General features: G+C 36.4%; 1 protein-coding gene across 3 annotated transcripts in view; it reads right to left on the bottom strand.

The window, feature by feature from the left end:
- METTL25 (methyltransferase like 25) overlaps positions 1 to 23,809 on the bottom strand; it is a 45,984-nt gene that overhangs the window by 14,300 nt on the left and 7,875 nt on the right. For 2 of the 3 annotated variants that reach the window (XR_007776530.1, XM_030238414.2), the window contains exons 3-8: positions 22,711 to 22,811; positions 16,251 to 16,883; positions 13,856 to 14,000; positions 4,948 to 5,042; positions 2,461 to 2,490; positions 1,308 to 1,381 (exon numbers count right to left, since the gene is read on the bottom strand). Coding sequence is in view for 2 of the 3 variants with exons in the window: in XM_030238414.2 (XP_030094274.2) it covers positions 1,308 to 1,381; positions 2,461 to 2,490; positions 4,948 to 5,042; positions 13,856 to 14,000; positions 16,251 to 16,883; positions 22,711 to 22,811 (1,078 nt within the window). In the remaining variant the exon portion in view is untranslated. The remainder of the gene's footprint in view (positions 1 to 1,307; positions 1,382 to 2,460; positions 2,491 to 4,947; positions 5,043 to 13,855; positions 14,001 to 16,250; positions 16,884 to 22,710; positions 22,812 to 23,809) is intronic. The other variant, XM_050969689.1, reaches the window with a different exon arrangement.

Raw genomic sequence — 23,809 nt, 5'->3', positions numbered from 1 at the left:
AGTATCTCAGTATCTTACTTTTCTCCCTCTTTATTCTTAGTAAAACCTATCTCCTTACCTAAAACCCAGAACAAACATCTGAAGTCAACAGAAAGATTTCAATAGATTTCACTCAGTGGCAGTTCTAAGTCCTAGCTGTCAAGGACCCTCACTCATTGAGAATAATTTCTGCTGTCATATTTAATATTCAAATACACCTAAACATTTAGGCTGATGCAGACTGAGAATCAGTTAATGATTATGATGTTACGTCATTCCTAGGAAGATGGGTATTTAATATCTTGCTCAGAAAAAAAAATAAATGGGGGTGAGACAGGTCTTTCCAAGGTAGCCATTGTGTTCATTACAGACATATAATCTTAATTACTTCCTCCAAATCATACTTCCTTCAAAAACTGAAAAATCTACCCCACAGTTTTCTTTTCTTCGTAATTTAGCAGCCCTGACTTTTTGTGTGATATTTTATGCAATTTTAAAATAAAGAAGCATTTCTTCTTTCAGGAATTTGATCTTCTGAAAGGTAATCTGTCTGACTCTACATCCAGCAGAAGTTTTAAGGGTATTTGCATTAGCACTTATTTTAGATCAGGAGTATACTTCTGAAGTGAATTTTCTGGTTTTTCCCACCTCTTATGCCTTGGCTCACACCGTGAAATAGTATCAGAGCTCAAAAAATGGTTTATTTTCAAACTAAATTAAACTGGAAGGTGTGCTTCTGGATGTGCTCCAAGTGCTAACAGGCATACATCCCACAGAATAAGATAAAATCTAATTCAACTGCAGCCACAGAAGAGTATAATGTAGATGTCAGGTCCTCAGCAGCAGCTCTCCAAATCCCATTCCTACAAGGAAGCAGCATTTGCCAATGAAGGCACAGGCAGTGAGTAGCTCTTTAGAGCCATGATGGCCATCGAGCTGTCAGCAGTTTCTCTCAGGACAAACAGAAATGCCTTTTTCCATCTGCAGTATCAAAGCTGCCAGGACTTCTGCATGACAGGGTAGCCCAGGATTGTGCTGACTTTTCAGTGCATTTGGTGAGTATTCTCAGGTGAAGATGAGCTTTACCCATGTACCCAGTACCAAAGAGGGCCAATTCAGCTACAGGTAAAGAAAGGGCAATACATTTGTGATGTGGATTGAGGATGAGCAAATCTATCTTGCATTTTAATACCAATGTGTATATACAACCTGATGAGACTGATTACTATGTCCTTCTGCTTTCCAAAACATACTTTCTCTACAACACAGAGGTGGAAGAGAATCAGATCAATCTTTAGTTTGTATTCTGTGAATTCAGAGCTTCCTACCTTTTGGTGACACCATAAATTTCTTCTATAATAACCTGAAGAACAGCTCGATAAAACAATGACTCTGTAGGCAGCTGCAAAAAGTTTTAAAACAGCAAGGATTTAAAACTGGCACTGAAATTAAGATCAGAGTAACAAAACCAGTATTGGCTTCCCTAACTATTTATTGAGTTACGATCAGTCATACCAGATTTAAGAGGATAATTTACTAATGTTCTTGCATCCAGTTAAAATTATGTTTTTAAGTCAGATTCTAACATAACCATAAATGCAAGAAAGAAGAAAAACAAACCCAGACTCTCTTGATGGAAAGAAAGACAAAAGAGGAAAATGCACTGTTCATGATCTGAACTCTAATATGCAAAATAAACAACAATTATCTAAGCTGTTTTGAAGACAAAAGGAGTAATTACCTAGCTGAATCATCTGCAATCAGACCACAGTCTGAACCATGTAGAAAGTACTATGCTAAAAAGAAATACTAAGAATTTCATATATTTGTCTATAGAAAATATGTTTGCATAAAACCAGTTAATGATTGCCAATTAAAAATACACAGAAAAGGACTTCTGGGGTCAGGGGGCTTATTGAATATGGACAGAAGTCATTCTGCCTGGCCTTTTAAATACCAGCACAGTTGGTGCCCACCATCCCTTAAGGATAACTTGCACAAGAATAAATCAAAATATTCTCAGGGAAAAAATATACAGGGATTAAAAACAAGAATGATGATGTTTCTAACAGGTTCAAGCTTTTGTCATAACAATGTCTATTTTTATATTAGTTGATAAAACATTGGGATAGAGTGATCCAAACCAGGAATATCAGAAGGAGATTTGCACTGAATTTATGCATTAGCTGAAAGATAGCAAAGGAAGTTAGGAAGGTTAGTTTAATGCCTTAAATTTTAAGCTGTGCTTTTTTTTCTCAGACTCTTAATTGTAAAAAGAAAACAGATTCACTAAGTACAAGCACAGCAATAAAAATGTGATTTCGTGGTGACACATGCTATCTATCAGGATTTGACATAGCATAGGCCAGTATTTCAGATTCCAGATATGCAGAAGTTCAGTAAAAGGCCATGGATTAGGAACATTCAAGGGGGAAAAACACATTTTATCTTAGAATGGCTTAAATAAACAGTATTACTTACCATTTGGCCAACTGCAACTCTCTCCAAAGCCTTTAAGAGTCAAGGAATTAAATTGCTGATATGTTTATTCTTTATCATAACATTTTATAAACACATTGTATAAAAGTCAGAGGAGATGACATTTTAAAAGATTAATGGTGTGATATAACATGAGCTTGCACACTTTAAAGTGTTAATACCTTTAGGCACTCATAAGCAGCTACTCCTGTTATTTTGGTTTATTTATAGGAGAAGCAATGACATCCAACTGTGTGGAAATATATACATGGAAAATTTGCTTGTTTTTCTTTCTATTGTACAAGAATTTCAGAGGATTACTCTCTGTGAAAGTGCTAAAAGCAAATGCATTTTTCTTGAATATATTTCTACTGAAGTACAAATAATTCACTTTGCATATTTAATTATTTAAAAATAAATACTAGTCCAATGGATAATATTAGTTTTAATCACTACTACTCAGATAAATTGAACTGCTAATATACAGGCAAATAAAGCAACTTCAGAGAGATTGCAGTTTAAAATAATGTGCATTATTTTTCACTAGAGCCTTCATACTATAAATGCTGATGTAGATGTGAGACTACTTGATTCTTATCATGCATAGTGACAAAGAACAACAAATATTTAGAAGCATGTAATACTTTTCACAGTTGAAAAGATAGTGTGACCACAAAATTTTCAAGAGAATTTTAAAGACCATAGCAGAAATGAAGAAAAAACCTCAGTATCTGATTATCTGATACTACATCAAATTAGGTAGCAAACCAAAAATGCCTCATCATTTACAAATTATTATCACCTTTATTCCTAAACTTCACTACAGTAAATAAGACTGCCTGTTACACAATCACCCACTCCTCCTTCTCCTTGTTGGGGAACTGATCTGGAATTTCACACTGCTCTTCAAACACAGCCCACACAGTTGCAGTTCCTCCATTCATGGCTTTGGCCAACTATCAGGTTTGCCTTTTGCTGCATAAGCTCTCACAGCACCATCCATCTGCTGCTGCTGAGGAGATGGATATGGGTTCCAAGACATATTGTAAGTCTCTGAAGCTGGAACTCTTACCCAACACCTCTGGCCCTTGGCAATTCAACCTATTTGAATTCTGAGTGTCATTGCTCAGCAGACTTTCTGCTAACCAGCCATTAGCCCAAAAAAAGTGGATGCTTAGTGGCTCTGTGCTGGCTCCCTTGTACATTCTACATGGCAAGGAAAATCCCAGTCATGAAAAATGCATATAGACAATTACAAACATAACAGGAGAAGTATCTAGTTACACAGGAGAACTCTTTGCCTTTTGTGAATATTCAAAAAAAAAGTTTTTAATTGCCAAATTTCTGTGATTTGTGAGCAATCTAAAATAGATATATCTAGCAAGATCAGTACTCTCTTGGGGGTCATTTGCTCTTAAAATTTATCTTCCTACCACGGCTGAAAAACAGCCCAACCTTTTTCTTTCCAAAAGAAATGGAATAGGAAATGGGTAATGCATCAGCTGAGGAAGGACTGGTATTGTATGACACTGACAAGAAAAAGAGAAAAGGCAAATCCCTTTAGAAAGCACTTCTGCTGAGTTTTACAGCTACATCTCTAAAATTAACAATTCTTTTCCTTTACTTTGCCAAGGGTAACACATTAAAGCCTTATGGATCCTAAACAACTGTCCTCCTATATTTTCTCCTGACAGCATTTAATTATCATGGTAGTTCAAGTTTACATAACCTCAATACATTAGTCCACACTGAGTCTTTAGTCTATACTCTTCTCTGTAATGGAGGTACAGAGCTAGCAGCATAGCCTAGCCAAAACCTGATGTGATTTATCTGGATACCATAAATTAAAAATTAATAGAGGGAAGAACAATGGTCTTCTTACTGAAACAGTGGTCAAAATTTTCAGTACCTATCTGTTTTTTCAAATTAGACAACAGCTCCTCATCCTATCTTGATGAGGCTAAGTCTTTAAAAGTACTTCATCTCTTGGTGCAGTGTTAAAAAGAAGTTTCCAGACTCTTAAGCTACATGGATTTTTAAAGCTCCTCTAGTTTTTAGATTAGGCAGGGTTGTTCAGGCTTTGAACAGCTAGAACATTCAATACTATGAATCATGAAGGCATTGAGGGAGTTACTGATTGCAATCCTTCTACAATTACCTTGTTTCTCCCTAAGACCTTGGCCAAGAACTATTGTCCTGAGGGGTTACCTTGTTTAGGTTTCCGCAAAGTTTTGGCCTTTCTGTCCACTCTTAAAATATATTTCTATCAATACTCATTTTTTCATGCCTCCAGCAAGTATAAAATATATAAAGCTGGAAGGTCAATACTATTTTTTTCAGCTATAATTCATCACGCTTACAACATTAATGATGTTATCCTGTAGATTCTTGGATTAAAGTCATGGCTTCGGGATCAGAAGCCAAAAACAATGAATCCTGTAACATCTGGACAAAGCTCTCAGTAGAAAAAGAAAGGAAGGGGAATCATACCAAGCATGCTGACATCCTAGCATTGCGACCACAGCACCAGCCTTTGTCCTTCAAGTACTGACACATGGGAAATCCCCAGACTTGGTCGTGGCATTCTGCAATATGGAGGGAAAAAAAGGCACAGCTTTTCCTCTTACAGAATACACAATGGATTGAGCAAGATGAGCAGTAGGTAATGTAGTAGAAACACTTAACTGCTCTCATCCAGTACCAAAACTTGTGGTGGTGATATAAAAAACATGTTTTCCCTGTAACAGATGTTTTTGGTTTATGCTGAATTTCTGATAATTTCACATTTTCCAAAACAATTTTAAGTGAGTGCCCTTTACAAAAATCCACGGAAAAAACAGTCAAAGGGACAAGAGATAAGTTTGCAAATACTTATGGCAACCAACACCACGCCATGAATTGTGACAAGATGTAGGCCAAACAGTCATTCCATGCAGCAGGGCTTCAGTACCACTTCTCATTGTCTTATTCTATCCCAAATATCTTTCAAACATCACACAGAACAATATGTATTTGTTTATTCTAGTTCTGAAACAACATTCTGCTGTAAGGCAGAATGTTTGTTTTCCAGAAAAGAGCAGCTGCAAAGGCTCTTGCCGTTCCTTAAAAACACCAAGAAGCATTTGGATCACAATCTGTGCTCAGTTTCAGTATCATTTGTATTTTGAATAACAAGACAATTATTCATGTTAAACACTAATGCAAATGTGGGGAAACTGGTACAGAGATTACTTTATAGATGTTCTTAATAGTCACATCTAAATGTACACAAACTCTAAATGTTTATAGTTTTCATTAACACATTGTCAGCTGATTTTTAGAACAGTGAATTAGATTTACTGCTTTCTTAAAAAAAAAGCCCCACAAATTGGCCAAGATCCTGGCTTTTTAGCACAGGAAGGGGACTGGGGCATATTTCAGAATAAATCATGCAATGGGGTTAAAAAGAGGGGACAGCAGAAAATTTACCAAAAGTTGGAGATATATACATATAAGTAGAATTCACTCCATAAAAATTAAGCAAAGACAAAAAAAAAAAAAAAACCAAACAACCCAACTATAAAAGACCCTCCTCACAACTCATGGGAGGGAGGGAAAGCCTTTGGCATTCTGGCAGAGGTGCCCAGCCTCAGCTGACCACTAGAGAGTTACGGCAAGCAGGCAAGAAACCTCTGCAGGCAACCTCACACTTTGCTCCCCTTTTAACCCTGAGGAACACCAGAGGTTCTTAGGGGCTGAATACTGGTTTGGGAACCGTGATTTAAGAACAGGATTTTAATTATTAGCATGATTAGCAGAAGGAGAATGAAGACTTTTTAGAAATAAAGATGAAATTTGACCAAACAGATTGCAAGTGGTTTCAGCACTAGAAATGTACTAAGAATTTGTAAGTGCCTCATGACAAGCTCTAAAATATTAATTAACTTCAAGTCTAATTATGGAGTAAATGGAATACATGGATATTTCTGCTGCAGGGAGGGCAGTAAAAACTTACTGAGTGCAAGAAAACAATGACTGACATGGTTCCTATTGTATGATTCTCACTAATATGTCTTTCTAATATCATTGTTAAAATATTTAAAAATAAAAATTTGCAAACTGAGTTAGAAAGATTAAATCCTTGATCTTTTCAAGCAAATCTCTTCCAATTTATACCCTGTCCTCCAGGCAAACGAATCATTCATTCAAGTTAAAGTTACTACCCTGTCAGCTACAATCTCAATTTCAGTGCACTGTATTCATGCATAATTCAGATAATCTTTACAAAAGATTATCAGTCAAAGTATCATCTTCATTTAAATTATTGAAACTGTCAAGTAGAAAAAAAAGAGAGGGAAACTAATGCTTCAAGTTAGAAAGAAATTTTTCATATATATCACAAGGTGACCACACATCTACAATATTGCTTTAAGTTCTATTTATTTTTTTCACATCCAGTCTGCTCTCAAGCTACATTTAAAAAAAAACCAACTTTTTTAATGCCTGCAACTGTTTCAGATATACTTAATATTATATAGGTCACTATATTGTGCTTCTATCTAACAACACAACAGCTGTTCTAACCTGTATAAATCTCATAGAATATTCAAAAAACATTTTAAGTATGTTTAGGCATTCCATGGAACATTTCACAGGAAACAGCTCAAGTGCCCAACAATGCGTGAAGCAACCACGTTATAATTCAGTACAGAGTAGCCAATCAGACAGAATTCCCTCTGTGAACAGTTAACAGAGTGGGAGATTTTAGGTAATCATTTGATGAGTTGAACTGAAGCTATGCTGGTGTTTATTATTAGAAGATATTAGTTAAATAGCAAGGACTTTAACCTAACCTCTAAAAAAGACTGAATCACACATTTATTAAAATGCTGCAAATATCGCAGCAAAACATCAGCATATTTTTTATTGATATGGTATTTATTAAAAAAATATAAGGCAATATAAGTAAGATAAAGGTAAAATCCTTTTCACATTTGCCAACTCTGTATGTGCACAAATGATGACAAGGAAGTTCGAGAGAATGGGAAGAGCTTCTCCAATACCTTTAATATTAGGCCATCCATCAATTTCCTCTCTAAGAATAATACTACAATTTTTAGTGTGCTAATATTCAAATTTAACTTCACAAAGCTTTACAGTAAAATATAGTCATTATAAAACAAGAAGACCAACAAGCTTTAACGTTACTGGGAAAAATAAGCCTGACTTAAGTTCCATGGGATGAGCCAGATCAGAAAGGTGTGGAGGCAGAAATGTTGGTGCAGCGCCGTGTTCCCCTTGTTGTGCCTTGTCCAGCCCTGGTGTCCCTGCAGCTGTAAGCTTTGTTGGATTCTCTGAATTGGAATGGTTGCTTTTGGCTAATTATGTAATTCAATGGATTGAAATGGCATTTTTTCTTCTGAGATTTTTCAGTGGAAATTAATCTTTATTACCCTCCTCATTTTTTTTTCCACATACACTCTACTTTTTTTTCCACATACACTCTACTATGGCAAACTTCATCAAAGTAGTACCAAACCACTAAAATAACCTTTTTCAGGTCCTCCATAGCCTTTATCACCCACAACATGGTAGATTTTCAGTCTACTTCTGTTATTGCAAAAAAACCAGATAACTACTAAACTGCCTTTTTCCTTCATGAAAAAGACTAAATCTTCCTTGGCCATGTAATTCACTGTTCCTTGAATTTGTATTTTTCAAAAGAAGTCCCCTGACTAAGCAAGATTTTGTTGGGGGAAGCAGAGGGCAGTGGGGAAGCAAAATGCTCTCTAATTCTAGGAAACAGAATCAGCTGTCACCAAAATAATTTCCAACACCCAAACCTAGAGTACGTTTTAATTATGTGCATTAAAACTTTGGCATTCTCAATTCTAACCTCGTACTTTGTACACACTGAGAAAAATACAAATGTAAGATGGTTTCAGGTTTTAATATATTCTTGCTACATTAATTAATGAAAAATGCCATAATAACTTCAATAGGTAATACTTTCATTTAACATCTGTAAAGCTTACCTTGTTAGTATTTTTTCAAGTTTCATATTTTTTTTAGAATCAATTTTTATAGAAAACATCTGGGGTTTAGTGACTAGTTAGCTGTGTCACAAATACATGGAAAGGTTCCCTATGCAGCAATATCTAAAGATGCCTTGGGAAGGAAATTAAACTTTTGATCTGTTGCTTGGAAGTGTTTTCCTTTGTTGCCATGGTATCAGTGGTAGCTATTTTAAGACATTGGCTGTGGAATATCTTTGAAAATATACCTAGGCTACACATAAATCATCTGTACTCTAATACCCTGAAACAGTGAGTAATCTTTTATATTTGAGTGGAACAGAGTGATACCAAACCATTGTGTTTGTGTAAGTAATCCTTTAGAAAATTCATAGTATTTGTTCTCTGAATCCGCCTTACTCAAGGCTTTCCCATGTCTCACAAGTCTGATAAAATTCTGTATGTGAATTTTGACTACCCTTTGCAACCCTTTTGGTTCCCTTAATTATGTTCAATAGCTTTTAATAGTCAAAGTTTATTCTGCAAAAGCTTTGCTGACTTCTTTCAGAGTGCCTTATTAAGAAGCTACTTTCCACAGCTTCCTGGAGGGCTTTAGAACTCCTCTACCCATCTGTGACTTGACTTTGGAAATCCTTACACAATCTGGAGTTTATGTTTTGTCATACCTTAGCCAGCCTCAAAGAGCTTCTATCAGATAGCTATCACTGAAAGTATCTACGCAACTTCACCGACCTCTTATTTCTAATTGCAGAATCAAAGAATATGCTGAGTTGGAAGGGACCCAAAGGATCATCAAGATCACCTCTTAGCACTGCACAGCACCATCCCCAAGGATCACACCGTGTGCCTGAGAGCATTGCCCAAACACTCCTTGAACTCTGTCAAGCTCAGCGCTGTGACCACAGTGTGCTGAGGACAGTGCATGATCCAAAGCGTTACAACTTCCCCCTACAGGGGAGGTACCCGGGCATTTCCACCTGAACCTGAGCCTATATTAACCCTTGAAGTGTTTGTTTCATGGCTTTCCCAACCCCTGATGGATCAAAACTGTGACCATTGCTTCAACCAATGGACATCTGAAGTGCAAAGTGCTCGTGAAGTGCAAAAATAATGGGTGATGATAACTTTCCTCTCTGCTAGCTACTGTAATAATTTCTTTCTCTTCCTAATATATTTTCTTCAGTGATATTTTCATGCTTTTATAATGTATATCAGAAGGGATATATTCAAAAGAATCTCAGTTACCCCATCTCTGTGGTGGGTCTTAACAGTAGCTCCAGAGCAAAAGCAACATTCATGAGTTTTTTTCTTTAAAACAGGATATAATACTGAAGAATTTCACTGGTTTCTAAATTGGTATTGATGTGTTTGGTGGTATGGAGGATGGAAAGAAGAGAATCAGAACACAGAAAACCAAATTCCTTTTCAAGGAAAGTAAAATATTTAAAAAAATATGTTAAATTTTCACTTCTTTGTTTAGGGATAATCATAGACCAGATGGTACATTGCCCCAAAAATATGTTAGTTGAATGTAATATAAAACAGCTCCCAGAAATCCTAAGAATATCTCCTGAACAGAGACACAGAGTTTGTTTTAACCTAAAAATCATTACCAAACTGATTTTTTTCCCAGAAAACCTGACATAATGGCTCACTATGTAAATAGGTTTATGTAAAATGTCTCTGATAAATAGTACAATCCTTTCTACTCTGATGTAATTGACTACCCAATGCAATAACAGAGAAGAAAACCCCCAAAGGAATCAATTACACTAATGGCTACGTATATTTTATCCATACAAGAATCTCTATATAAACAGACAATTCTCCTTAGAGAGAGCCTAAGTAAAACTACTTAGAATTTTCCAAGAGCTGTCATATTATTCCTTATTAACTGAAACTTAGAATTTCATACTGCTTATAATAGCAGTGAAATTTAAGGACAGGTGTTAAAAGACATTGGCTTCAACTTTTTCAAATTGAGTTGAAATTTGATGTTACACAGCACCTCTTGGTTGTTTTAGCCGCTAATAAATCAAAGTAAAGGCTTTCATATCTTAACAGTTCAAAATTATTCCCAGCATAATTGGAAATGTGGTCCCATTACAAAAATTTCCAGATGAATTCAGCTTATTTAGAGACACAGAGAAGGACACTGTATACTGATTTGTGACTGCTAGCACCTACTTTCATCAGAAATGCTCACAAAGTATTCACGGCAGGTCCAACACCAAACTGAATCAGCCAATCTTGCAATATCTGTACTATTTTTAGAGTATGTGAGAATAATGCATTACATTATTCCCTGAAGTCATCTCAGAAACAAACAAAACAAAAAAAATCCCAAACTTGCGATAGCCAAGGTAATTCAGTAACCCAGCAAAAACACCATAGTAACATTTCGTTGATGTTTTGTCAACTCAACACCTCAGACTTATAAACACTATGTTAGGCATCATAACAGGTAAATTTTATTCCTATGAATACCAGTTACTATGAACTGAAAAAGTAATTTTTCACTGGTCTCAAACAAGACTGATCTTGATATTAAATCTTAAGTGCCAAAGAACATACTGTCCAGCCATACCAATTGATGGCAAGCAGAAGTCCATTGCAGCTCCTCTGTGAGCTGGCTCCTCTGCTTCAGCCCTCTGAGTTTCCATTAAAGAAACAGCAAAAAAGGAAAATGTGCTACTTTGGGGGAAAGAGCTTTGAGGAGGACTTGCCATAGCCTTGACTTTAAGGGTTCACACCTCAAGAAAATAAAAACCATTCTGATTACAGGAAACAAGTGAAAACCATACTCATCTTCACCTGAATAAGCTCAGATACTCTCAACAAGTTTATAAAGCACTTTTCCTAGAAACCGTGCCCAGGCCCATGAAGAGTAAGAAGAAGTTTGACACTAACTGGCAGGAATTCATCAGGCACTGACAAACTACTGCCTTCTCTGAGGCAGTGACTGGCTCCATGAACTAGGAGACAGCAGAGTCACAGTTTATCTTGATTTTATGAAGTCTTTCAGCAAAGTTTCCTTAGTATCTTTATAGACAAAATGGAAAGATATGAATCAGACAGAGCATTCCAAAATAGGTAGAAAATCGATAGTAATCTGAAGCTTGACAGTGAAGCCTGCAGATTAAGGCATGTGATTATTCTCTATTTTTAGCACTTGTGAGAGTATCTGGAGTGCTTCTTTGGGCTCTTCAGCCCACCATAATGACTGAAATGAATATTTTGGTGACAAAAGCACTAAACAGCTGCAGAGAAGGTCAAGAAGGGATCTAACTGCTGTTTTCCTAAAGGAAAGACAGCAAAAAGGATCAAGCAGGACTATTCTTGGCAGTGCAAAATAAAAAAGACAATATATAGCTGCAAACTCTGAATGGATATGAAGGAAAGAAATTCATGTTGAGGGCAAACACTGAAATGGGCTACTGTTCTTGGAGATATTCAAAACATGACCCTGACTGAAATTATCTAAGTTGGCCCTGCTTTGTACCAGGATCTGGTCCAGATGACCTTCAGAAGTTACTTGCCACTTAAATGCTATGATTTGATCCATTGTGGAAGCAGTATTTAAATCCACTTTCTTCTGACAGCTGCAAGAGGAGTTTGTTTACTGCTTGAATTGTTGGACCAATACCATCTGATAAGCGACAGAGTCCCCTAGCTTCCTCCAGAATGCTTTGTCCATTTGAAGTCCATGCACAGGAAATGCAGACACAAGATACAGTCTGAGTTCTTTCCCATTTTCCATCTGAAGAAATCTTAACTCGTAGATATTGCCAGTCCTTGTTCTCTTAGCCCTCCACTGCACACTTAAGAACAAGTCATATGGTAGATGACTTAGTAGGGGAATGCAACAGCATTTTACATTTTAGAATACTCACTCTCATAGTAATAGTAAAAATATATATATATATATTTTCTTTTGAGCATTACTAGGACAATATATATTTTCTTTCTAAAGAAAAGTATACTGTAATTTCCTTTTGTTCAGTCCAAATGTTCTCCTTTGAGAATAATTTTGTCCTTCAAGCAGAGTAAAAGCAATCCAACATGCCATTTGACTTCATTTTCACACTGCTATGAAACTGCAGTATCTCTTCTAACCATGCACATGTATCTGTTTGTTTGAACTTTGAAAAGGTTATCATGCCTGATCCTTTGGGGGGTGTCTGAGTTTATGCACTGGTCTGCAAAAAGTAATCCTATATAGCTAACCATGTCCTCTTTGCAATAATAAAAAACAACCAAATGTTTCAGACACTCAGACTTAATGAGAAGTACCTGAAAAGTTTTTAATTTCTTAAAACTCTGATGTAAAAGTAATTGTATATTTTTTCTCTAACTGCATTTCTGTAGCACAGAAACTTCAATTGTATTTTCTTTTCCTTTGCTTTTGGAGTGAACTGAAGTATTTTGAAGTATTACTAAGACTAATACACTGAAAAAACTCTTAAAAGAGTTGCAGAGTTAATTAAAAACAACATGAAAATATTAGTAAAGCAAGAAAGACCTAGCATGTGTCATGGTCAGTGTGGAGCTGTGCCATAACTGCTTAAGCAGCTAACTCTTAAAGAGCAATACCTGAGTCCCACTTGCCTTTGTGACTGTGAGGTTCCCTGAAAGAGCTGAAGTAAACCTTGCCAAGGCAGCCCTTTCTCAGATTTACTCATATGATGATCAGGTTGTAGCATGTCAGCAGATGGTCATTTAGACAGATCACCTATGTACCACTTGTCTCAAGAAAGCCAGTTCCTTAAATATTTTTCATTATAAAAAAATTTAAGCAAAAATACCAACTTTCTCTCAAAAATGGTAATGAAACCCCCTCCTTCCCATTTGTAGGAAAATTTGCCTATATTCAGAATCCACAAGAACTTTCATGTTATCTTCCCACGAAAAACTGTTATATATGTACTGTTTCATGCTGGCATAGCACTCAGATGACTGTTTTTCTGAGTATTACCTTACATTACAAAATCTTAATTCTGCTCATTGTTGTATATGTACAACTTAACATAATTGGATGTTGCATGCAGACAGCTGAGGACAAAATCTGGTACAAAATATTTCAAAAGGATGGAAACTTACTGGACTAAAAGAGTCTATACATTTAAAAGTGAATTAATGGAATAAAACCAGCTGTAGTCATGACCATATAAAAACATTATGCACTTATGTCCCTAATCTCAGTTAAAATATTAGGAATATTGGCATAACAGAAAAACAACAATGCATCTGGGAGTAAATGGCCCTCATAAAGTAAATAAAACCAGTACTAAATAAGCCACTGGAAAGGAACAAACAAATTATTAAAAGGTATAATACTCTTAACATGCAAACTGGCAGCCACAAGTTAAGCTCAGAAGAATTACCTTCTGGGTTTTCAAACTGTTCTGACAGCAGATGGTAGCAGCAGCCCACACTGCAAACAGCTTTGATTTCAGGCTTGGCAGTAAAAATTCGTAGTGTATTTGCAGCAAGATCTCCACATGTATGTAGACCCACCATCATACAGTCCTAAGAAGAAAAAGAAAAAAAAAAAAAGGCAACAATAAATCATCACCTTCATCAACTGAAAGAGCACCAATAAAAACAAACTCCAAAACCCAACCATGGTGCAAATAGTGAGCTGCAAGGTAGAAATACCCAACTCCATGAGGCCTCCTGCTGTTCTGCTCTAGAATTTTTCAGTGCTAATCAAAGCTCTTCAGTGCTAAGAAAATATGGTGAGAACTGGCTGTGATGCAGAAGTTCAAGACTATGAGTAACATAGCTGCAGGGAAGGGAATATCTACATGTTCACTGGGCACAGACATTTTCTCTAGTCTTTCCTAGGTTTCCTGTTCTTGTTATTAGTACCACTGCTACTTTTCTTAGTAAAGATTCCTTTTGTAAATCTGGCTGGACCTATCTAAGGCATTTCTGCTAGTTTAACTTGTTGAAATCAAACCAACTTCCTGAATACAGGTATAAGGTGAAGAGCAGCTTTGTTATTTCCCAAACAGCAGTACTGACAGTTTCACAGTATGCCCACTACTATTCAACAACAAATGGGCATTCTCCTTCACAGCACAAAGAAGAACTTCAGCTTCTGATGCTCAGCTCTTCTGCCCATTCTATTTCCTTCTTTCCTTTTTTCTGCAACTTTGCTTTTGCCTCCATTTCTCCATGAAAATTCTCTCTCTTCTCACCATTCATAACAAGCTTCTGCCATTATTAGTTGGAATCCACATGGAAACACAGTGTTGCTTTGAATTCCAGACATATTTATTACCCATAGAATCAAAAAGTCATTAGGGTTGGAAAGGACCTTAGAGATCACCTAGTTTCAATCCCCCTGCCCTACTAGACCACGTTGCTCAAAACCTCATCCAACCTGGCCTTCAACACTTCTAGTGGCATCCACAACTTCTTTAGGCAATTTTTTCCAGTGTCTCATCACCCTTACAGTAAATAATTCCCTTTTAGTATCTACCTAATCTCAATCTACCCTCCTTCATCTTAAGGCTCGTTATATCATGACATGCCCTCAAAAATTATCTCTCCAGCCTTCTTGTAAGGTTCCATTTAGGTACTAGAAGGTGCTAAAAAGTCTCCCCAAAGCCTTCACTTTTCCAGGTTATCAACAAGAAATCAGGCCAGGGTAACTCAATTGAGATACCTATAATCATTCTGATTTTATCTGATTATCTCACCCACCTGTATTACATAGTGCATTCATGTCTGAAACAGTAAAACTTCTGCTTTCCTCTTTCATGTTCCCTGACAGTATTTTTTAATATCAAGAAAGGCAGTGATTTAGGATTTCTTCCACTTTTAACATTGTACAAATTAGACACTAAGAGGATACAAAATCCAGCTGTGCAAATGTATAGGCATATGCTTCATCAACAAACCCTGCTGCACAGGGTGTCTTTTGCAGACTGACATGAGCTTGCTCCACATGTTCTCAGATACTCAGCTGTATTTATAGCTCAAGTTATAGGGCCATCAGCACAAACCCATGCTCTTGAATCAGAGATTATTACACCCTGGAATAAAATAGTCTGGTTACCAGTGAACACAGGGAAGTTTTTATCATTCAATAAAAGACTGAATGCATCTACTCAATCAATGTATGTTAGTCCAGGCATAAAAACTAAACATACAACCTCAGATTTCTAGACTTGTGCCACTGGCAGCTGAACTTGGGCTTGTTTGTGTAGACACAAACCCTGCCAGCGAGTAAATTACTAAATGAAATTAAAGTAATTCTGTAAAGTCAAAATAAAATCATTTTTTACAAAATCTTCATCTTGAGTACTATACACAATAAATTCTCCTATGCCTTCCCAGTGTGAATGAAGGTATAAAAATATGTAACTTGAAAAAGTAAGAACTTTCAGGAAAATTGAAACTCCAATGCTTAATATATGCATCTACCTGGTAAATAATAATAAAAAATTCACAATAATTTGATTTTATCTATAATGACAGTTGTAAAATAACTGAATATGCTGCTAACTTTGACAGATGATTATTATCTACCTCATAGATTCTAAAGACTGATTCAAAAAAAATCCCAACACATATATCAAAATATAGATACAATATTTATATGGTAGCAGACATATTTCTGCTACCTGGTTAAAAACCATTATTGGGGCAGAATATTCATTTACACCAAAGATAGTACTCTATGTACACTCAGCAAACATGTACATATTAAAATGACAATATAAAGACAACAGGCAATCTAAATATAGTAAATATTTAGAATAAAATAACCTCCAGATCTGTTATGATGTCATTGAGTTCTGTTTCTGCAGTGATGCAAGAGGTCAATGGAAAATACAGGTTCGATTCACTTGACTTTCCTGCTTTAGTCTTGAGAGATGTCATTTTTCTTTGTACTTTTTCCTCTTCACAAGGTTCCCCACAGTTACAATGAGATGAAGAAAAATCTTCTACAGCATCAACAGGAAGAGCATTTAGAATATCAAGAACCTCTTCAGAAAGTTTGGTCTCATGAGATTGTGTCCCAGTCACAAAATCAGCTTCAGTTTCTGTGCTGGTTTTGAGTGTAGCCATTTCTGTGAAACCACAAGAAGGAACTAAATCTTGGATAATCACTTGGTCCTGATTTTGAAGACTATTGGCATTATTCAAGAGCTCTTCATTGATTGTTTTACAATTAATTTCATTTTCCACTGGCCTGTCATTTCCCATTTCCAAACTCTGTCTTTTGAGGGTTTCTTTTCCTCGACTTTGATATGCTCTCCAGTGCTTCTTCAATTTTCTATTTCTTTCATGAGCACCATTTGTGTTGGAGCTTGAGGAGTCAATGCCATAAACCTTTAAGTTATATTGCATGGACAAAAACGAACTCAGGTAGCCTTTCCCAGAACCTATATCAATCACCTAGATAATGGAGAAAATAAAAGAAAAGAAAATTGCTATATTAGTGAGCAAGAAGGCACACTTTAGGTGCAAAACTATTCCCTAAAAATTTAAGCATGGATTGAATAGTTACTTTATTAGCATCATACTTCTCAATGCACTTAGTTCTTTAGCTTTGTTGGTCCACCTTCTGACTTTAAAACACAGAATTAAGTCTTAACTGATGTGTTCCAGAAAATAGACACTGCAAGGTTTATGCAATTCACATGCCCTGGTTCTTGTAAAGGCTTTCAGTACATTATTTGACACAGACCTTTCTTCTGCCAAAAAAAATAACCATGAACCACCAACAATTCCACCTGCCCTTGCTAAACTTCATTTGCTAAAGAGTTAGCAAATAAACAGTTCTCAGTATTCAGCTTTAGGCACCTAGTTCTCACACTGAGGACCCTACAACCAGTGGGTGTACAGCAAAAAGCATCTTTAGTTTCGGTGCTTAATTTAATCCCTTCAGATCTGACCTAAAGATGGGTGATATTGATACTCTTTTATGTCAGAATGCTTGTTTATTCTGCTTTCCCATTCCATGAAAACAATCCATACAGCTTTGTTTAACATGAGGATGCTTTTCTAATAAACAAAGGGGCTCATAATCCACATGCACTTTCCACTGCCCATTCTGGAGGATGGAGTGATAGGTACCAGTTTAATTTGTGTCATAGCTGATACCATGTGCTAGTTCAGTGACTGATGTAACTCAGGAAGGAAATAGCCTTACAAAGTGTTAGCAAAACCAGGAGTAACCTGAGACCTTTCAGTACATAATCACAGCTTTATATAATGTATACTTTAATATGTAATAAATAGATAACACAATATTTTATAAGAATTGGCAGAGTGACACTTCTCTAAGGAAAGAAAATTATAATGTTCACTTCTGTCAAGTTATCTACCAAAAATAATATTGACTAGATATAATGACTTATTTGTAGAACTTCCTGGAAGTGTTTGATTCAAGAACATTTATGTTTTGTTCTTGGTCTGTCACATGTTCACAAGAAAGCTTAGACTGATAAAACCAAATTGCAGCATACACTACATTGATGCATCTTAAACTCAACTGTGAAGTCTTTTAACAGGTAAAAATATTCAACACAGCAATATTCTTACTCAATGAGAGATAAAGATTTATTCATTATCATAATAAAAAAGATTTGGACATCCATGGAATTAAAAAGAACAATTTTGAGCCAAAGTCAAACGGACTATGCAAAACAGTGGAGAATACTAATAGGTAAAAATTGTTTATTCAAGTAGCACATGGCATTCTCATGGGTAGTTATTATGTGATACTGATGAATATTTGCAATCTAGACAAGCTGCAACCATAAATTTTTTTAAAATAAATCTATACAGGAATGAATTAAATGAAATGAAATTTATATAACCTAGGCATACTTTTTAAAATGTCATTTATTTGTCAATTCATCACCAATATTCTGCTCTACTGAGCCCCAGTGAGGCCACACCAGGAGCACTGTGCCCGGCTCTGGGAACCTCAGCACAGGAGAGACCTGGAGCTCCTCGAGCATGTCAAGCAGTGGGCAACAAGGATCATGAAGGGACTGGAGCACCTTTTTCATGAGGAAAGGCTGAGGGAGCTGGGCCTGTTCAGTCTTGAAAGGAGACAACTGAGAGTATAAGTATGTGAAGGGAGCATGTAAGAGGATGTTTCCAGGCTCTTCTTGGTGGTGTCAAGCAATAGGACACGAGGCAACGGGTGCAAACAGGAAGTTCCACCTGAATATGAGGAAGAATTTCTTTACTGTGCAGGTGACTGAGCACTGGAATATTAAGCTATAAAGGAATAATCTGGACACTGTCCTGTGCCAGGTTCTCTAGGATGATCCTAATTGAACAGGGAAGTTGGACCAGGTGATCCACTGTGGTCCCTTGCAACCTGACCCATTCTGTGTTTCTGTCATTTGAAATGAAAGAGAAGTACTGAAGGAATAATTTTACCCACTCTTTTATTTAATAGGCATTACAATTATGTAGAATATACACACCTAAACTTTAAGTTCTGAATTTTTTCAGAAAAAGCAGCTTTTGGACCCAGGAGAGGGGTAGTGAATAATTCCTAAGTGTGACCCCTAGTGGCTGGAGAAACCAGCTGCAGCTTGGGGAAAGTTTCTCAAGTAAACAGAAATTAGCAATACATTGTTAAATTAGCACTGGGATTTAGAAACAAAAGGAAAAGCTGACTAAAAATAGCAAGCAATGATCTTGGGCTAAACAAATAAACTGAATTAAATTATTCCCTGCTTTACCTTCTTTTGATTACATAGGGAAAGGTAATAAGCAATCCATAGCATATCTGTCAAGCATGAACCTTTAAAATGAAATTTCCATGATATAATAAACTCCAAAGGTCTTGTCCACAGTGAGTTGGGTCCTATGTTTAAACACAGTTTCTGGCACAATCAAGCATTCCAACATTTCCCAGCACCAAATAACAAATGTAATGGATGCTGAATGGAGAATTATATCATCCTTACATTATACACTCCAAGTCTTGCTGCACATGCTGCAATTTCCAAGGAAAACTGTGACCAATACGTTAAATAAACCAAATGTGCACTTAGGCAAAGAGGAGTCAACACTGGCTTCTTTTCAGAGTTTAATCAAGAACTTCTTTAAAAAAAAAAAGTTACACTTATATGACAGGAACAGTGCTTAAAAGGGTCAGCAAACTACTGGAAAAAAAAAAGCCCTTTAGTTATTTTGCTTTAATGCTTAAATTAAAATCATAAACCTAGAAATTATTATAGTGGTAATAAAATTTTTGCTTTTATTCTTGTTTGCTATTTACTATTGTACATTATAAAATATCAACAGAGAGCAATATCCTCTACCACCCATTATACAACGTGAGTATGGAGGTGAAATGGAGGGCATTTTTCAAGCTGTCAGTGATCTGTAATATCTGAAAGAAACACCCTGAGAACATGTGCTGTTGTAAAACATGTTGTTTTTCATGGCTCTAGATTTTCTAATTAAATATATTAAATATATTAAATATATTTTGTTTTGCAAGAAGGACAGAAAAAAATCAATAAGGAAAAACTCCTAAAAATTTATAATTGCAACTTTTTTTTTTAAGTTGAAATAAAACAAAAACAAAAGGAGTAGCTTTTTAAAGACTAAGAAGGAGGCTTTTCTTTTTTTTATTTTCCAAAGTAACAGGAAAGCTCTTCTCATATATTAGAGATTTGTAACTTTGCACAAATAAATATCATTAAAGTGCATGACTAAAATGGAAAAAAGTTATTATAGAGCAGTCAGCATTTCATATTTAGTAAGACACTGCAATAATATTTTTCATTTAATGCTATATTTTTTTAAAAAGTAAACAGAAAATAATCCCATGTATAGAGATACTCCAAGCTACCTGATAAAAGTATTAATCCCTGGATGAAATTGCAGCATAATGACAGATACTTAGTAAGAATTGGTTTGTGATTTTATTAGTAACCATTTACATCAAAACTTTGGTTAAGTTAAGATGGCTTTACTTTTTTACTTTCTGAACAGGGTTTTTGCTTTCCTTTCATTCCTGAATCTCACAGGAACTATTTAAATCTCAGTGAAAATGCTATATGAAACACCACCTTCCAGCAAATGCAGAGACCACTTACTATGGCACTGTAAGCAAACTATACCCTCCTACAGCTTTTTCAGTACATGAAAGGCCCTGACAACTAATATTTGCCTGGAACAAAAGGAAAACAAGGTAAAACAACATGCTCCTGAGAGAACACAAGACATTCACAAGTGTGCTGCTGGTGTATTTCTGTTCTCTCCAGAGCACACCCACTTTGGGGCTGTGGAGGGCACCCACTCTTGTCACTGTGGCTGCCTCTTCAAGGGCTGCAGGAGAGCCTGCCTAGGGCACCCACTCTTGTCACTGTGGCTGCCTCTTCAAGGGCTGCAGGAGAGCCTGCCTAGGGCACCCACTCTTGTCACTGTGGCTGCCTCTTCAAGGGCTGCAGGAGAGCCTGCCTAGGGCACCCACTCTTGTCACTGTGGCTGCCTCTTCAAGGGCTGCAGGAGAGCCCGCATCCCATCGCGGTAAGCGAGCGCAGATGCTCACAAACTGATTGTGTCTCACCCAGAAATGTTTGGCCTTAATTAAAGCTCTCTATTTACTTGACAATCCCAGTTGTAAGAACACTGCCTAAAACTTTGTCTTTGTCAGCTGTTCCTTGCAAAACAGATGGTCAGGACTGATCTCTGTTTCCAAGGACGCCACAAAGGCCTGACCCAAATCTAGCAAGAGTACAGCATCATTTACTTATCTAAATTAAATTCAGACTGAGCCAAATAACCTCCTAACCAAAGTTCAGCTTCAGCAATTCAGAACTGAATCCAAGTTTTGGGGCTTTCCCTGTGGTGGGAGCAACAGCAACTTGGGATGCTGCAGGTACATTAATTTTAAACTATACTCATCCATATTTACTTACAAAAAAGAATACTCAGAGAAAATACCCTCACCATAAAATCTGGGCAGGTACCTTATTAACCTTTGCTTTTAAACAAATATAGTTGGTTCTCCACAAAGATTTGTGGGAATGAATATTAGTCTGGAGGAAATAAGTCTCCATTTACAGTTACAGCCCCTTGAATGGAAAGCAAGTGCAGCTCAGATGTAGAAAGGAATCAAATGTCTGTTGAGCGCCCCACATCACCTCAAGTTTAAAGCAAGGATGAAGCTACATTGGCCAGTTACCAGCATTACAGAGATTAAAATGAATAAACAAACCCAGCTCACCTGAAAAATTTAGCCTTACCACAACACAGGCCTAAGGTATGGAATCTAACAGAAGGTTTACCACCGAAAAAACTTACAAAAAAGCATATGTATGTAAACTGAGGAAATGGTATTGGTGCACTTTGTCTAACAAAATATGAAACATACTACAAAAAAAGGTCAAGTATTTCTGGGGTGCTTGTGTTTTGTCTACAGTTTCACAAATAAACCATTACAAGGTTTTACTGAAACAGTTATCAAGTGCACTGTGCAATAATTACATGTATATAAAAAAAGGTTTAAGTTACAATCGAATTTGAGAAAGGAATCCTGCTATTCTTCACCACCCAAAGACAAACCTAGCATCTGATGTATGAAACAGCCAACTCATGCAGTAATTGCTTGGTGATAATGGTGTTGGGTGTCCAGGCCTCATACATGCTCTACCAAATGTATTTCATACACACTCTTACCTAAATCTCTGCCTAATTTTGTCTCTCTTCAAACTAAAACATCATAACTAGATTTCCAATTTACAGAACCCAATCCATGTTGAATAAAGGTAAACAGTATTTAACAATAGGAGATCAGAATCTTGCATCAGAATAAGAGGAGCTTTCAAAATTTCTGAAGATATTCTGCCTTCCTCTCTGTGTGACACGCTTGTGTGCATGACACAAGGCAGCTCTCCTACTGACACATGTGCAACACTGCCAGCAATATAATACTGACAAACAAGGCAGCACTGCTCCAAAAAGCAGAACAGTTTTTAGCTGCTCAACACAAACAGGATGATCTTAACTTTCTTAAAATTACTCATGAGTGATTATGAGTCACTGAAAGGCAGTTCCTTTGGAACAATACATTTGTAAACAAAATTGTCCTTCAGTTTGGTCCCAACAGCTCTTCTTTAGCTCCAATTATGCACAGGAAAAGTAAGAACAGCAGTGACAGAATATCAAAGTGATGTATTTGCACACAACAAGGAGAATAACTCAGAAGGTACCTAGTAACACAAAGTAAGAAATGCTTTCTTACCTGCTTTATTCCACAATAATTTGCTATGCTGTCTACCAGCTCTGACATCACCTGCACTTCATGTGATTTCTTGTTATTCATAAACTCATCTGGTTTGATACCTGTATCAGATTAGGAAAATAAATACACATTAACATAACCTGTAATAATAAGGATTCGTGACCAATCAGGAAAAAAAAAAGCTAATATATACTTCACTGTTTATATATTTTCAGGGTAGTAATTTTTAATTAAAACCCCACTAAATTATTACAAGAGTAAACTTCTGAACCACGGATGAATTAGCAACATTCAACCTCCCATAATACTCAGTTTTTTAAGATACAGCATATTTAATACCTGACCAGGTATTAGACAATGGCTACAACTATAAAACTGTACTATTTCTTCCTTTTCATTGACAAATATTTATTTTTGTCTCATTTATCACATTTACCTTTCCATAAATGAAATATAAGGGCAGGGACAATAAATAATCACATTGTACAGCTTATTAATGCTGCAGATTTGCTGACAGTATCAAGAGGGAGATACCTCTACTAAAACCTATGAGCAATCCTGGGAAAATTCAAGGGAAGATGAACTTTCCTTTTCTTTATTTACCCTTTATTTTCCTTTTCTTTATTTACCCTGATTGGTTATAGAACTGTTACACCTTTATGGCAGAAAATCACTCATTTCAGTGTTGCTGGAGAATGTGTTAATGAGATGGAGTAAACCTCCATCATGGGTTAACAGCTTGTGGAGAACACCAACCTCTGTGCCACCCTGCCAAAGCAGGAGCTCAGAAGTCACTCCCCTGGGAAAAAACCACATGTTTCTCTTAGGGGTCCAATGCTGCAGTACACTTGGATCTAGTTAAATTGATGGTAATTCTGAGTGATGGTAGAAGAAACTAGATCATTACTGATGAGCATGCTCCTAGAAAACAGGACTTTTCTACAGGACTAGGCAGATTAATATACTTTCCCATTTTCTGCTTCATGCATAGCATGTATTCATCTGTCCAGAAACTGATCATTAGGCAAAGACCATGCTCATTTCTTGATCAGATCATGCTGGGAGCAGAGCCAAGTGTGTTACTTCTTTAAAAGAGAGT

This window comes from Serinus canaria, chromosome 1A (genome assembly GCF_022539315.1).
Source record: "Serinus canaria isolate serCan28SL12 chromosome 1A, serCan2020, whole genome shotgun sequence".
Lineage (NCBI taxonomy): Eukaryota > Metazoa > Chordata > Aves > Passeriformes > Fringillidae > Serinus > Serinus canaria.
Note: the sequence above shows the minus strand (reverse complement) of the source record. Positions and strands in the feature narration are given on the sequence as shown.